The sequence below is a fragment of the Suncus etruscus genome, chromosome 2, assembly GCF_024139225.1.
Source record: "Suncus etruscus isolate mSunEtr1 chromosome 2, mSunEtr1.pri.cur, whole genome shotgun sequence".
In the NCBI taxonomy this organism is placed as follows: Eukaryota; Metazoa; Chordata; class Mammalia; order Eulipotyphla; family Soricidae; genus Suncus; species Suncus etruscus.
In genome coordinates this window covers 152,830,632-152,847,088 of record NC_064849.1, presented here as the reverse complement: position 1 = coordinate 152,847,088, position 16,457 = coordinate 152,830,632, and the positions used below count along the sequence as shown (strand labels likewise).

The following is a 16,457-nucleotide window of genomic DNA, read 5'->3' as shown; positions in this document are numbered from 1 at the left end:
TTGGTCATTGCACATCCAGAAACTCTGCTGTTGCCAAAATTTTTGTGGCCCCACATTCAGTTAGTACCATGTCACACAGTTTAGGCAGCTACAAGACAGGCTTTCATGCAGATTTATTTGTAAGACAAGCATAACAGCCTCTGATAGGGGCATAAGCAGAGACAAGTCAATTTTCAAAGCTAATTCAGAATCTGCTATTTGAAAAATCATACAGTGAGCTACTACTTTCACAATGGCTTCTTAACTGTCAACCAAAAAGGTAGCATTCCTGTCATTCATCCAAAGATATAATAAAAAATAGACTTATCCTCCTAGCCTCTTATCAGAAATAAATCCCTTAGGTTTGAAAAATGAATGACCCTATTGTCTTGGCTTTTAGAGCAATTAGGAACCTATTATCCACCAATTCCAAAAGCATTATCTCTCCAAATTATCTGTGTTACTGCTGCTCTGTATTTCTATGTAAATGAGACTAATAGAAGCTGCATTTGAATTTTCCTTGGAAAGTCAAAAGATAAACCACTAAATAATAAAACCTTAAAAGTTTAGGTAAATTTTGCCATTTAGCTGGCACAAGTCTGAATTCAGTGTAACTCAACATCAATTATAGATGATCATTTCACTTAAATAACATGTGTGACAGGGATATTTTAACCAATATCATAGTAGTCTTTAAACTATCTCGTGGAATTATTTCTTAAAAAAATGTGTGTTTAAGTGCCAGTTTCTACCATTGCTCTAAGATAAGAGAGAGTGCTTTCATCTGATTGAAGGAAAGACTGGCAGTTCTATAAAGACTGATATAGATCATGTGAATCAAAAATCTTCAAAATGTTGGAGGCCTGAGAGATAGCACAGCAGTAAGGTGTTTGCCTTGCAAGCTGAAGGTCTCTCGAATCCCGGCATCCCATATGGTCCCCTGAGCTGCCAGGGGCGATTTCTGTGCATAGAGCCAGGAATAACCCCTGACCATAGCTGGGTGTGACCCCCCCCCCCAAAAAAAAAAAACAACCAAAAAAAAATCTTCAAAATGTGAAGGTCAGAAGTGAAGCTAAGAGAGGAAAATATCTCAAGTCATATTTTTCTTACGACCTTTCTAGGAAACAGTCCTAATTCATTATAATGGAAGAGATACAGAATAAGTTGTCACAGTGCATCATTTTTAGAACAGAGGGACAATGACAGACAACTAAGGATGTCTGTCACCAATTTGATTCTGTTGTTTCAATCTGGAGATTTTACATTGGCTTCTTTTATTCTTCTGGGTTTCATCTCCTATGTCAATGAAAACACAGGTAATAGTAATGTCTGGGGTATATTTCCTTCTAGAAATAAAAAAGGCTCACTGTGCACATTTTTTTTTCCAGAATAGGTTGAGTTTCAAAAAAGAAATTCAAACTGAAACTCTAAATAAAATGGGAATTCAAAATTTTTCAACCAAGGGATGTCTAGTTTCAGGTATTTTGAGATCCAACAGAACAAAGAATAAACTGCCAGGATGACAATTGCTCTGTCTTCCTTTCCTATCTTCATTCACAATACACTCCTACCTGCCGTCAGGACCCACATGCATCCCATGAAAAAAAAATCTCAATTTTCTGAAGGAGGAATACATTTCTCTGCTCCAGTCCTCCAGGAAAGTAGACTTCAAGGAGATGATTCAAGAGAGAGAATCTAAAGAGGGAGAGACGGCCACTTCCCCAAGTAGGAGAAGGCTATAGAATAAATAGATTATAGTTGCTTCCAGAGCAGCAGAAGACCTCGAATTTAAGAGAGTTCTATTCTGACTTTGAATTCCTATCTAGAACTGTCTAAAACTAGCATGAAGATGCAGGAAGCATCTTTTAATGGGATACTGGGAAATTATCTTTACTACTTACTTGTTTAAAATAGCTCAGTCCATTTAGGATACTTATATTTCCTGCTGAGCTAAATGAATGACTTTTAGTTTGCAGCTATCTCAAACTGCATAAGTGAAACACATGGAGAAGATGCTATTTCTTTGAAATAGTGTGTAAAATATCAGATTTGTATAATATTTTATAGCTAATAATAACAGGGTTCTTACTGTAACCAATCATGTACTAAGAGTTCTTCACACCATATCTTATAAGAAGCCGCCATTCTTTGCATTCAAATAACCTAATCCAGTTCATACCATAAGAGGGTGACAGAAACTAGAGTTGGATTTCACCTAGTTTGAAACTCTAATGCCTGTGTTTCTTTTGATACACTTGAGAAGAAAACCAGCAATAATGTTGACTAAAATTTTTCATATATATCAATTTAATGCCAAGTCTTTGTCATTATACATTTTATAATCTATATGTTTTAACCCTCAGGCACGGGACCAGATGTGCAGGAGAAATTGCCATGCAAGCAAATAATCACAAATGTGGGGTTGGAATCGCATACAATTCCAGAGTTGGAGGTAAATTGGAGAGTGGCTGCTAAAGTTTTGCACTTTAATTTGAGTTTTCATCATCCTATTGAAGGACCCCCGTGGGGAGACCCCTCCTCTAGTCTCAGGATCTGCGCGCACCCAAAGAGACTCAGAGACCGAACTTGCTGCAATCACACGAGGGTTTATTCGAACAGAGAGTCACACCAGCATGCTGGGACCAAATCTCATACCTCAGAGTTGAGTAGAGGAGATTCGGCCCTGTTTCAAAATTTAGCAAAGCTTTTATAGGGCAAGAACCATACATATCATAAAAAACATAGATGTCAGGAAGGAGGTATTTTTCTTATCTCGCACCACAGAAGAAGTTATGCATTCTGGGGCCGCGGAATCGCTTTGCCCTGCCCTGCCTTTGTTCACACTGAGGACTTCGGGGAAAACTCCTATCTCTGTCTGCCTGAAACTGTGCTTCTGAACTTCCGAAGGTTTCCTCAGGGGCCTAGGGAGCGCACCCCCAAAAACACTGCATTCTGAAGCTGGTGAGTGCCTGCATTGTGGGGCCGCGGAATCGCTTTGCCCTGCCCTGCCTTTGTTTACTCTGAGGACTTCGGGGAAAACTCCTATCTCTGTCTGCCTGAAACTGTGCTTCTGAACTTCCGAAGGTTTCCTCAGGGGCCTAGGGAGCGCACCCCCAAAAACACTGCATTTTGAAGCTGGTGAGTGCCTGCATTGTGGGGCCGCGGAATCGCTTTGCCCTGCCCTGCCTTTGTTCACTCTGAGGACTTCGGGGAAAACTCCTATCTCTGTCTGCCTGAAACTGTGCTTCTGAACTTCCGAAGGTTTCCTCAGGGGCCTAGGGAGCGCACCCCCAAAAACACTGCATTCTGAAGCTGGTGAGTGCCTGCATTGTGGGGCCGCGGAATCGCTTTGCCCTGCCCTGCCTTTGTTCACTCTGAGGACTTCGGGGAAAACTCCTATCTCTGTCTGCCTGAAACTGTGCTTCTGAACTTCCGAAGGTTTCCTCAGGGGCCTAGGGAGCGCACCCCCAAAAACACTGCATTCTGAAGCTGGTGAGTGCCTGCATTGTGGGGCCGCGGAATCGCTTTGCCCTGCCCTGCCTTTGTTTACTCTGAGGACTTCGGGGAAAACTCCTATCTCTGTCTGCCTGAAACTGTGCTTCTGAACTTCCGAAGGTTTCCTCAGGGGCCTAGGGAGTGCACCCCTAAAAAACTGCATTTTGAAGCTGGTGAGCAGCTGCATTCTGGGGCTGCGGGATCGCTCTACCTTGCCCTGCCTTTGTTCACTCTGAGGACTTGCAACTAGAGGCAACAGAAGCGCTCAGCCGCTTCGCTTCCCTTTGCAGCCGCGAACTCTTCCTAATCAATGAACCCCACCACAACACGCAGGAAAAACCACACTACAAGCGTGACAATGGGGAAAACTCGCAGGCAAACACCATCCATAGAGAATGAAGACGAAAGCTCGGTTGATCTAATAAATTACAACCACCTGATTAACCTTTCAGATAAGGAGTTTAGAGTAGAAATATGGAATATGTTTGTAGACCTCAAAAAGAGCATAGATCGATCTGAAGAGAACACAAAAACAGAAATCAGAAAACTCCAAACTGAAATAACAGATCTGAAAAATACGGTTGCTCAACTGAAAACCACAATGGATAGCCTCGCCAACAGGGTATCAGCAGCTGAGGAGAGAATCGGAGTACTGGAAGATGAGATGCAGAAAAGCTCAACACAACAGAAGAAATTGGAAAAGAACATTAAGACAAACGAACAGGCAATGGAAAATGTACTCAAGGCATGCGAAGAGATGAAAATAGAAGTCTTTGATAAACTCAACAGAAACAACATAAGAATCATTGGAGTCCCAGAAACCCAGGAAGGAGATCTCCAAGAAGAATCAACTGTCAAAGACATCATCAAAGAGATACTCCCAGAGTTAAAGCCTACATGCAATCAAATACTGCATGCCCGAAGAATACCAGCTAAAAGAGACCCAAAGAAAAACACCCCAAGACACATCCTCGTTACAATGACAAATCCCATAGATAGGGATAGAATACTGAAAGCAGCAAGATCAAAAAGGGAAATTACATTCAAAGGAGCATCCCTAAGACTTACAGCAGACATGTCACAAGAAACTCTCAAGGCCAGAAGACAGTGGTTGGATATTGTGACAAGATTGAATGAAATGAATGCCTCCCCAAGAATACTGCACCCAGCCCGACTCACATTCAGGTTTGGAGGAAAAATACACAGCTTCACGGATAAACAACAGCTCAGAAACTTCACAGAAGATAAACCAGCCTTAAAGGAAAAACTGACAGGTCTACTCTAAGACAAGAGAGACCAACAAACACAGCAAACTTATCTACAAAGATGACATTAAATCCTATGACAATCATCTCCCTCAATGTCAATGGACTAAATTCACCAATTAAAAGACACAGAGTGGCAAAATGGGTCAAAAAGATGAATCCAACCTTCTGCTGCCTACAAGAAACACATCTGAATAGTCAGAACAAACATAGACTCAAAATCAAAGGTTGGAAGAAAATTATCCAAGCAAACAACACCCTGAAAAAAGCTGGGGTGGCCATATTAATATCAGATGACACCAACTTTATACTCAGAAAAGTGGTAAGGGACAAAGATGGACACTATGTACTAATCAAGGGATATGTGCGACAGGAAGAAATCAGACTATTAAACATATATGCACCCAATGAGAGACCAGCAAATTATCTAATACAATTACTGACAAATCTGAAAGAAGAAATCAATAATAACACAATCATTGTGGGAGACTTCAACACAGCCCTATCAACACTTGATAGGTCAACCAGACTGAAACCCAACAAAAACATACTAGCCCTGAAAAGTGTTATGGAAGAAAGAGGACTAGTAGATATATACAGGACACTCCATCCCAAAAAACCTGGATACACATTCTTTTCCAATGTACATGGGTCATTCTCCAGAATAGACTACATGCTGACACATAAAACATACCTCCATAAAATCAAGAGGATAGAGATCTTGCAGGCTACCTTTGCTGACCACAAGGCTCTGAAATTAGATGTGAACTACAAAGCCACACAGAAGAAAAACTTTAACAATTGGAAATTAAACACCCTGCTACTGAACAACCAGTGGGTCCGAGATGAAATCAAAAAGGAAATCAAAACTTTCCTGGAAACAAATGATAATGAAGACACAAACTGCCAGAATCTATGGGACACAGCAAAAGCAGTCCTGAGAGGAAAATTTATAGCTCTACAAGCACACATCAGGAAGGAAGAAGGAGCATACCTGAATAACTTAATGGCGCAGCTTAAACAATTAGAAAATGACCAACAGAATGAACCAAAAATAGGGAGACAGAAGGAAATAATAAAGCTGAAAGCGGAACTCAATGAAGTGGAAAACCAAAAAGCAATCCGAAAGATCAACGAAAGCAGAAGCTGGTTCTTTGAAAAAATAAACAAGATTGATAGACCATTGGCAAAACTCACAAAGAAAGAGAGAGAGAGAAATCTGATAACCCGTATCAGAAATGAAAAGGGGGAGATCACAACAGAAATTGCAGAGATCCAAAGGATAATCAGAGGCTACTTTGAGAAACTTTATGCTACAAAACATGAGAACCTAGAAGAAATGGAAAAATTCTTGGACACTTATAACCTTCCACATTTAAGTAAGGAGGATGTAGCATATCTAAACACTGCCATCACTACTGAGGAAATTGAAACTGTAATCAAACATCTACCAAAAAAGAAAAGCCCAGGCCCAGATGGTTTTCCTAATGAATTTTTTCAAATCTTTCAAGAGGAGCTACTACCAATCCTAGCCAGACTCTTCCATGAAATTGAAAAAAAGGGAACTCTCCCAAACAGCTTTTATGAAGCCAACATTACCTTGATACCAAAACCAGACAGAGATGCTGCCAAAAAAGAAAATTACAGACCAATATCCCTGATGAATGCTGATGCAAAGATCTTCAACAAAATCCTGGCAAATAGGATCCAATGCATCATCAAGAAGATCATACACTACGACCAAGTAGGCTTCATCCCAGGAATGCAAGGATGGTTTAACATCCGTAAATCTATTAACATCATACACAACATCAACAACAAGAAAAATAAAAATCACATGATCATATCAATAGATGCAGAGAAAGCATTTGATAAGGTCCAACACCCATTCTTGATCAAAACTCTCAGCAAGATGGGAATGGAAGGAACCTTTCTCAATCTAGTTGAAGCCATCTACCACAAGCCAATGGCAAATATTATCCTCAATGGAGAAAAACTAAAAGCCTTTCCTCTAAATTCGGGTACAAGACAAGGCTGTCCTCTCTCACCACTCCTCTTCAACATAGTACTGGAAGTTCTTGCTATAGCGATCAGGCAAGAAAAAGATATCAAGGGAATTCAGATAGGAAAGGAAGAAGTCAAACTCTCATTGTTTGCAGATGATATGATACTCTACTTAGAAAACCCTAAAGACTCCACCAAAAAGCTTCTAGAAATAATAGATTCATATAGCAAGGTGGCAGGCTACAAAATCAACCTACAGAAATCAATGGCCTTTTTATACACCAATAATAATAAGGAGGAGATGGAAGTCAGGAAAGCAATCCCATTCACAATAGTGCCACACAAACTCAAATATCTTGGAGTCAACTTGACCAAAGACGTGAAGGACCTATACAAAGAAAACTATAAAGCCCTGCTCCAAGAAATAAGAGAGGACACACGGAAATGGAAACACTTACCCTGCTCATGGCTTGGCAGGATTAACATCATTAAAATGGCAATACTCCCCAAAGCATTATACAGATTTAATGCGATCCCCTTAAAAATACCCATGACATTCTTCAAAGAAGTGGATCAAACACTTATGAAGTTCATCTGGAACAATAAACATCCTCGAATAGCTAAAGCACTCCTAGGGAAAAGGAAAATGGGAGGCATTACTTTCCCCAACTTTAAACTGTACTACAAAGCAATAGTTATTAAAACAGCATGGTATTGGAATAAAGACAGACCCTCAGATCAGTGGAATAGGCTTGAGTTCTCAGAGAACATTCCCCAGGCATACAATTACCTAATTTTTGACAAAGGAGCAAGAAATCCTAAGTGGAGCAGAGAAAATCTCTTCAACAAGTGGTGCTGGCAGAACTGGTTAGTGACTTGCAAAAAAGCGAACATAGACCCCCAGTTAACATCATGTACGAAGGTAAAATCCAAATGGATTAAAGACCTTGATATCAGACCAGATACCATAAGGTATATAAAACAACATGTCGGTAAAACACTCCATGACATTGAGACTAAAGGTATCTTCAAGGAGGAAACCGCACTTTCCAAACAAGTGGAAGCAGAGATTAACAGATGGGAATACATTAAACTGAAAAGCTTCTGCACCTCAAAAGAAATAGTGCCCAGGATACAAGAGTCACCCACTGAGTGGGAGAAACTATTCACCCAACATCCTTCAGATAAGGGGCTAATATCCAAAATATACAGGGCACTGACAGAACTTTACAAAAAAAAAACATCTAATCCCATCAAAAAATGGGGAAAAGAAATGAACAGACACTTTGATAAAAAAGAAATACAAATGGCCAAAAGACACATGAAAAAATGCTCCTCGTCACTAATCATCAGAGAGATGCAAATCAAAACAACGATGAGATACCACCTCACACCACAGAGATTGGCGCACATCACAAAGAATGAGAACAATCAGTGCTGGCGGGGATGTGGAGAGAAAGGAACTCTTATCCACTGCTGGTGGGAATGCCGTCTAGTACAGCCTCTATGGAAAGCGATATGGAGGTTTCTTCAAAAACTGGAAATTGAGCTCCCATTCGACCCAGCTATTCCACTCCTAGGGATATACCCTAGGAGCACAAGAATACAATACAAAAACCCCTTCCTCACACCTATATTTATTGCAGCACTATTCACAATAGCCAGGCTCTGGAAACAACCAAGATGCCCTTCAACAGACGAATGGCTAAAGAAATTATGGTACATATACACAATGGAATATTATGCAGCCGTCAGGAGAGATGAAGTCATGAAATTTTCCTATACATGGATGTACATGGAATCTATCATGCTCAGTGAAATAAGTCAGAGGGAGAGAGAGAGACGCAGAATAGTCTCACTCATCTATGGGTCTTAAGAAAAATAAAAGTCATTTTTGTAACAATCCTCAGAGACAATTAGAGGAGAGCTGGAACACCAGCTCACTCCATGAAGCTCACCACAAGAGTGATGAGCACAGTTATAGAAATAACTACACTGAGAACTACCATAATCAAGTGAATGAATGAGGGAACTGGAAAGCCTGTCTGGAGTACAGGTGGGGGTGGGGTGGGATGGAGGGAGATTTGGGACTTTGGTGGCGGGAATGTTGCACTGGTGAAGAGGGGTGATCTTTATAGGACTGAAACCTTATCACAATCATTTATGTAATCAAGATATCCAAATAAAGAGAAAAAAAAATAATCTTAAAAAAAAAAAAATGAGATTTATAGTCTCTAGAAAAAAAAAAAAAAAAAAAAAAAAAAAGACTTAACAACAACAACCTGCTTACAGGACAGGGCTCCCTGCATTGCCCTTTAATTGTGAGGTGAAAGGAGAGAACGTTCCACATTCTGACTTCAATGTAGGATATGCAGATTCCAGGATCTTTAATACAGAAACATGATATCAACAACAGAGACTGTGTGAAAAATAAAAGTGTGTTGGCACTACAAAAAAAAAAAAAAAAAAAAAAAAAGAAGAAGTTATGCGTCAGATCCCAGGAAGGAGGTAGCTTGTTTATCATGTGCAACAGATGGGGTCGTCTCCTGCCCCTGAGGGCATGTGCGTATCTATGCCCTTCCCCTGACGACATGTGGACATGTGCATGTGCGTATCTAAAGTGGGCTAGGGGCTTTCCGAGAATTGTTGCCTAGGTCTGGCCATCTGGCATTTGGCCAGTTCAAAGGGTGGGGAGGTGGGGAGTTCTCATCCTACTGGGGAGTTCTCATCCTACTTGTAATTTTCCAGTCCTTACTTACTCTTTCACTATGTACATAAGGTCTATGTGTGTTGTGTGGGGGTAGGGATGATAGGAGTTTTCTTAATAGCCAGAGTAAGAAATAAACCTATGTAAAAATTATGGCAGAATTTTAATGTAATTTACAAACGAATCAATAATTTTAGATTTAAAGAAAATAATAGCTGAATATAGAGGTGGGACATGAGATATTGAATGCTTTTGGAGAAAAATCTAATTTATCTTTCTTGTATTTCAAAAAGTTTTGTTTACTAAATATTTGCTAAGTAAACAAAGAGGAAAAAATTTAAGCAAAGACTCTCAGACTCACAGTTCTATAGTTCTCCATTTAATAGCACAGTTTAAAAAATAAAAGAGATTACCGTTATTAATGATGAAACCAATGGTTATCTTTGAGAACAAAGATAACTTGAGTCTCAAGTTATTTCATCCATTATCTTTTTGAAGAAACATATAAGTTGAGATTAAAAAGCAACTAGTTAGGGTGTGGCTTTGAATATAATCAGATAATATAGCTGCTTCCAGGAGCCCCTTCCTAACTTTTGCCATTATCATCTGTTGGCTGAGTCATTGGGAAACCATGAAAACCTCTGCACAGTCTCTGTTCTTAGGGATAAGTATGAATGGAGCTGAATGGAATCAAGGAGTAATTGACTCCCTCTTTCCACCATCTCAACCATAGGTTTTATAGTTATACAATAATTTTGAGTTTAGGTGTTTCAAAACTACAACCACGCAAAAGAGCTGTAGAGCGTGTTGTAGAACATGTTAATGAGAATAATGAAGCCCTACATAAATATACCTTGACATGGTTGCATATGCCATTTTAGATATTTTAATTTAAAATGAAGGCACAAGCACGGGTTATGTAAAATATTAAAAATTGACTTTTTGGTTTGGGGCCGCATCTAGTAGTGCTCAGAAGTTATGCTTAATTTTGTGCTCAGGATTCACTAATGGTAGAACTAAGACCAGCATATGGAGTGCTTGTGATAGAATCCAGGTCAGCTCCATGTAAAACAAATGCTTTACCTGCTGTGCTTTCTTTCTGGCCCCTAAAACCTGATGTGTAATCAATAATAAAATAAGCAATTATAGTTTATTAAGAAAATTTGATTCTTTCAGTTTAGAGTAATAAGAAACAAGGTTCTCATGGCAATATATAGCTGTGGCCATTGAACCTCTGAGTCCACTGTTTTTTTGTTTTTGTTTTTTTTTTTTTTTACTACTCTATCCTTTGATGAACGAACCCCAAATGCACTGTTTGTGTATGTTTGCACTGTTTGGGTATGGGTGCCAGATCTCAATACCCAAGTAGTGCTCTGGGGGCAATGACTGCCAACTTTGAGCAGTTCCTTCTTCCCACTTTACACTTTCAGTCACCTTAAATTGCTAGGCATCTATTATATGTCCATAATTTACCTTAGAGCATACAGAAGGTAGGTTACCAGGAAGTTATAAGGCTTTATTTTAGGTGTCATATTTCTAAGATTCAAGTTTTGGCTCCCTGATTTCAAGCTGTGTGACCTCAGATAAATCACAATTATTTTGGGGACTTGGTCCTGTCACCTGAAAAATAAGAGAAATCACAGCATCCACTCCAGGAGGGTGTCGTAATGATAAATGAGCTCATAACATTTTAAGCTTTAGGATGGTGACTACCTATAGAATATCCTTTACTTATGTAACATATCGTCCTTGTTGTATTAAAAATAATTGAGGCATATAGTAGGTAAGTGACTTGTCTGAAACCACATAGCTAGTAATCAGCAAAGTTGGACATTTTTCTCCATAAATTAGACAACTTCAATCATGTCAAATACATATTTCTTGAACTTTACTCCATGGGAAATGATACTGTGAAAAAGTAAGACCATAAACTCAATTGTTTATGAGCCTAAAACCAGAAATACACCAGGGGCTGCCTGTATCAGTCTAAATTGCTTTCTTCTTTGTTGTTCTTGAATTACTAAGTCTGAGTTGGGTGACAGCCTGTCGGAAGCACGAAGTGCTTCTGTGCCTGCTTTCTCATGATGAAAAATGATTCCCCACTTCAGGAGAAAAATCCTTGGCAATTATTTCATCCTTGAGATGATTTAGAATAAAAGGAAACATGTTCCTTGAATATGTTTCCTTGCAAACCCAGAAAAGAATGGTCTCCGGGTTACTTTTCATCAGCGCCTAGAAACAAGAGATCTTTCTCTATCTGTTCATGTCCTACTGTGGGTACATTTATTTTTCAAGTTGCAATTTCTGGGCAAGTTCCTTTGTGTGGTGTATGTTAGGCCACAGCCATTAGGGGTGGGCATAGTTATGAGTGAGCCAGACAAGCAGTGCTATCTAATGGCTCTTCCTGAAAACTCTATTGCTATTATTAGTTTCGTGCTATCAGAGGAAAGATGTTTGGAATTGACAACCATGACCAGGATACAATCCAGGAAGTTATCTCAAATAAAGAGCAGACAAAGGGCTTATGAAGCCTTGTACCTCTTGTACCTTATGAAGACTTGTACCTCTAAGCTGCCAGCAGTTGTGGCCTAAGCACAATGATTCAGCCTTCCCAAGAGACCTTTTAGAAATGGTTACAGGGAACATAGAGTCATTCTACTGTAGAGTGACATTGGCTGACACATCTGTTTGCTTCACTGCCCAGGCATAAGGATGTTGGATGGAATCGTAACCGATGCCATTGAAGCTAGCTCCATTGGGTTTAATCCCGGACATGTGGATATTTACAGTGCAAGCTGGGGTCCCAATGATGATGGGAAAACTGTGGAGGGGCCTGGAAGACTGGCCCAGAAGGCTTTTGAGTATGGGGTCAAACAGGTAAGATGCAAATGAGCTAGACACTCAGTGGATATAAAGAAAACAACAGAGAAATTGTTTATGTGGAAACGATGGAGGCTGTGCATGTCTCATTTTCTCTTGCAATTTGAAATACACTTAGAAGAGCCAGATTTTTTTCAGAGGGATGGAAATTAAGGCTGAAGAGAATTTTCTGTGTGTGTGGTTTGATAAACAACAAACATTTATTATTTGTAGCATATTTATTTAAAACTACTCTGGACCTCATTTCCTTGCTATGCTTGGATTTTCACACTAGTTAGCTACCCCCAAGATCATTTTCAGATGCTTTGAAAGTGCATTTTTAAATAATAAGCACATGCCAACTTCTACCACCCATGCAAGGTAGATATCTGTGCTCATTATCTTATTCACTCTCTTGAGCTCACTGCATTACTGCAAGGACACTAAGGGTCTGGTTCTGCACTGGACAAACAAAAGCAGGGACTTTGAAGAGCATCTACTGAAAGAAATCATAGAGATAGGATAGCCTTGACGAGTTCCATTCAAGAAAAGTCCTTTTAATACAGCTGCAGAGCAGATCTGAATAATGCCTGATTTTGTCATTCTGTCAGCCAGAAGATTCAGGCAGAAAGAAAGAGGGGAAGTTCAAAGATTTGAACATAGTGACAGAAGCCCCAAGAAACATGCAAAAAGAGATGAGAAAATGCTGAAGGCCAGATTAGGAATCTGCATATGAAAGAAAGGAAAGGAAAATGCTTGCTCAGGCCTGGGGTTGTAAGGAGACTCTATGTACTTGTCTCGAACAGCCACCAGTTCAGGGTTGTTGGTTGTTTGGCACTGTGACATGACTCCAGCTTTTCTTTCAGGGCCGCCAAGGCAAAGGTTCCATCTTCGTCTGGGCCTCAGGGAATGGGGGGCGGCAGGGAGATAACTGTGACTGTGATGGCTACACAGACAGCATCTACACCATATCCATCAGCAGTGCCTCACAGCAGGGCCGATCACCCTGGTATGCGGAGAAGTGCTCGTCCACCCTGGCTACCTCCTACAGCAGTGGAGACTACAGGGACCAGCGAATTGTATGTGTTTTGCTTTAACTCTTTTCTCAGGCATCAGCCCCCTATGTCTGGTTCCTTGAGTAGAGTGGATTTGCTTAGGCTGGATGTGTCTGTTAGGAAATCATGGGTTTTACTTGCTCCCTTGATGGACTAACGTGCATCAAATTTTCTCTCTTGGAGATAAGGACACTTCAGCCAAGATGATGTTGCTTCTTTGCCATTTTTCTTTTCTTTTTTTTTTTTTTTTTTTAACTCAGTTTTGAGAAGCCACCAAGCCTGTCATTACCCATAATGGACACTCCAAGTTTCTTTGCTATTTGGGTAATGTCTTCCTGAAAAGGGCCTTAAAGGTGATTTCAGAAGTTGCAGAGAGCTTTTATTTATCCCTTAATAACAGAGATCTGCTCTGATTTACTCTGTAGTAGATGATAAATATGCAGAGCAATACCAGCCATGTTTTTAGAGAATAGAAGTTGTGGAACTCTGCCTGTCTGTAGATGGTCCTTGTATGGATACAGCAGACTGCTTGCGATAAAATCATTGGCTTGGGACAAGAGTGGTGGCACAAGCTGTAAGGTGTGTACCTTGCCCACGCTATCCTAGGGTGGACCATGGTTTGATCCCCTGACATCCCATATAATCCCCCAAGCCAGAACCAATTTCTGAGCACATAGCCAGAAGTAACCCCTGACTGTCAGTCACCAGGTGTGGCCCAAACAAACAAGCAAACAAAAAACATTGGCTTTATCTTTGAAATGGATGCCCTTGACATGCCCCCAATATTTGTGGTCCCTATGAATATCCAGAGCTGCCTTTTGTCAGAGGATATGTTAGATGCTTCAGTCCTTACTGCACAGATTGCTCCAGGCTGGAGGAGGCGGGAGAGTTTCCATCTTTGTAAAGATCTCAGTGGAGGTAGATCAGAGACAGCTGGTAGCTTCTATTTGAGTTGGTAATAGCCACACAGCCTTTGTCTTATGTAAGCCTCTGCCCCAACACAGTAATGTCTGGGGGCTCACTTGCGTCAATAGGTAAAAAGGGCACTTTGCTTTTGCAGCCCCTAAGGAGTGGAGTCATCTCAACTTGAGAAATTCAGCTACTCCAAGTGGGAAGCTAAGGGAGGTGATAATAGATCAAATTCCTTTCTCACATCTCCCTCCCACACTTGCAATCTTGAGCTACAAAAAAAAGAACTGGTCCTTTGTGGGTGGATGGCCCCTGAGCCTTTGGTCCAATGGCTTATTCATCCAAATGTACCATGACAGACTTAAGACCATTTTGGTTTTTCACTTTCTCTCAGCAAGCTCTTTGTTATGTCAAAATTAGCATGGATCATTCCTTGTGTACAATCATATAGTGTAGAAGTGCTCTCCCAGATGGAATCTCAGCCAAGTCTGGGTCAACTAGGGGTAGTCAGAGTGAGGTGGAGGGTACCCTGGCACAATGATAGAGGGAATCAAACACTGGTGAAGCGTGTGCACTTGCAGTGTTGCATGCATGAAACCCTATCATGAAAAGTGTTTTTGGTCATGGTGCTTCAAATAAAAGTTAATTTAATTTAGTTTATAAAAGTCAGCCTTACTTCACAGATGGGAAAGCCAATCATTCCTTTAGAGTAGCAGATTTCGAATATAAACCCAGGTTTAAATCGAATTCATTTTTCATTTGAAAAACTCACCATTTACGTCCAAAGGCAGATGGAACTCTGACTCATATGTTTCAGATCAAATAAACAGGGGTGTGAACTTCACACTAAGCAGATTCTGTACAAGTATCCTGGATGAAGACCAGGATGACTTGATATGCTTGTGCTAAAAAGGAGGGCAAAGGGCAATCTAAAGGCAAATGGGAGTTTTGCATGAAGTCTTCCAGTCCAAACACAATGAACCTCATGATTAATGGGCTAGCATGATTCACAGAGATTCTGCAACACTCTCCTTTTTACAGACAGCATTTCTCTTGGGAATCTCAGAAGAGAAATTATTCATAGTGGGAGTATTTTATCCCCAGAAAAGCCATCCTGATGCCAGAAATATAGACAAGTTGCATATAAAGGAGAGTGAACTAAAATATCAGCAGATGGCAAGCATCCGTCTGTGGTTACAGAAGGAAGTAGGGGCTCAAATCAGCTGGTTTCCTGATCCCAGCAGATGCAGCCTTTCACATGGTTGACCCAGCACAATACCATAGTCTACTCATGTTCTCTTGTGTCTTGTTCCTTCCCTGTGCCACCAGACGAGCGTGGACCTGCACGATGACTGCACAGAGACCCACACTGGCACTTCAGCTTCAGCACCCTTGGCTGCGGGCATCTTTGCTCTGGCCCTGGAAGCAAAGTAAGGCACATAAAAGCTCTAGGCACCTTTCCTAAGCTTCTTTTCTTTTATATCTTGTTGCTTTCTGAATGTCTTATTATAGCCTAATGTATAGAAAACAGCAGCAAATAATGAAAACTAGTTCTCTTCCTCTTAATATCTCAGTGGGACTTTAATATACACATTTTTCATTAGTGGAACCTGAATGTACAGCTTGCTTTGGAAAATTTTTATTTCTTCATCGGGGATCCTAAGAACACATTCTCATTTCACAATCAATGGTTCTTGACCTTTAAAATGCATTCTCTCCTCCCAGTCTTCCTCTCATCTCTGATATTTCTCCCAGAAAAAAAAAAACCTGGCCTAGATAATTTCCTATGGGCAGTGTTAGGAAAAAATTTACATGACAATCTCTTTTTCCCCTTTAAGTTATGTAACTATATACACCAGGGAGCATAAGAAATAAAACCAGGATTTTTTTTTTATCTTTTCCTGATATTCCATCATATACATGTAAATTTATTTGAACTTCCTAGTCACACTTAAACACTCTTGTCTACAAATATTGGTTTTCCTCTGGGATAATTTCCTCGGGTAAACACTCAGCTAGGATTTCTGGGTCATAGGGCCTGCCTGTTTTAATAATTTTGAAACTTACTGAAAATTTGCTCTGAAGAAACCCGCAGCAGTTTATGTTTCTACCAGCAGCATCTGATAGTGTTTATTTCCTAATGACTTTCCGAAGCTTTTATTATCTTTTTAAAATGTGATATAT

At 40.2% G+C, this 16,457-nt stretch overlaps 1 protein-coding gene across 1 annotated transcript in view; it reads left to right on the top strand.

Annotated features, from left to right (window-relative positions):
* PCSK1 (proprotein convertase subtilisin/kexin type 1) overlaps nucleotides 1-16,457 on the top strand; it is a 62,234-nt gene that overhangs the window by 24,046 nt on the left and 21,731 nt on the right. The window contains exons 6-9 of the mRNA XM_049769127.1: nucleotides 2,343-2,431; nucleotides 12,155-12,327; nucleotides 13,176-13,388; nucleotides 15,603-15,703. Of these exons, the coding sequence (XP_049625084.1) occupies nucleotides 2,343-2,431; nucleotides 12,155-12,327; nucleotides 13,176-13,388; nucleotides 15,603-15,703 (576 nt within the window). The remainder of the gene's footprint in view (nucleotides 1-2,342; nucleotides 2,432-12,154; nucleotides 12,328-13,175; nucleotides 13,389-15,602; nucleotides 15,704-16,457) is intronic.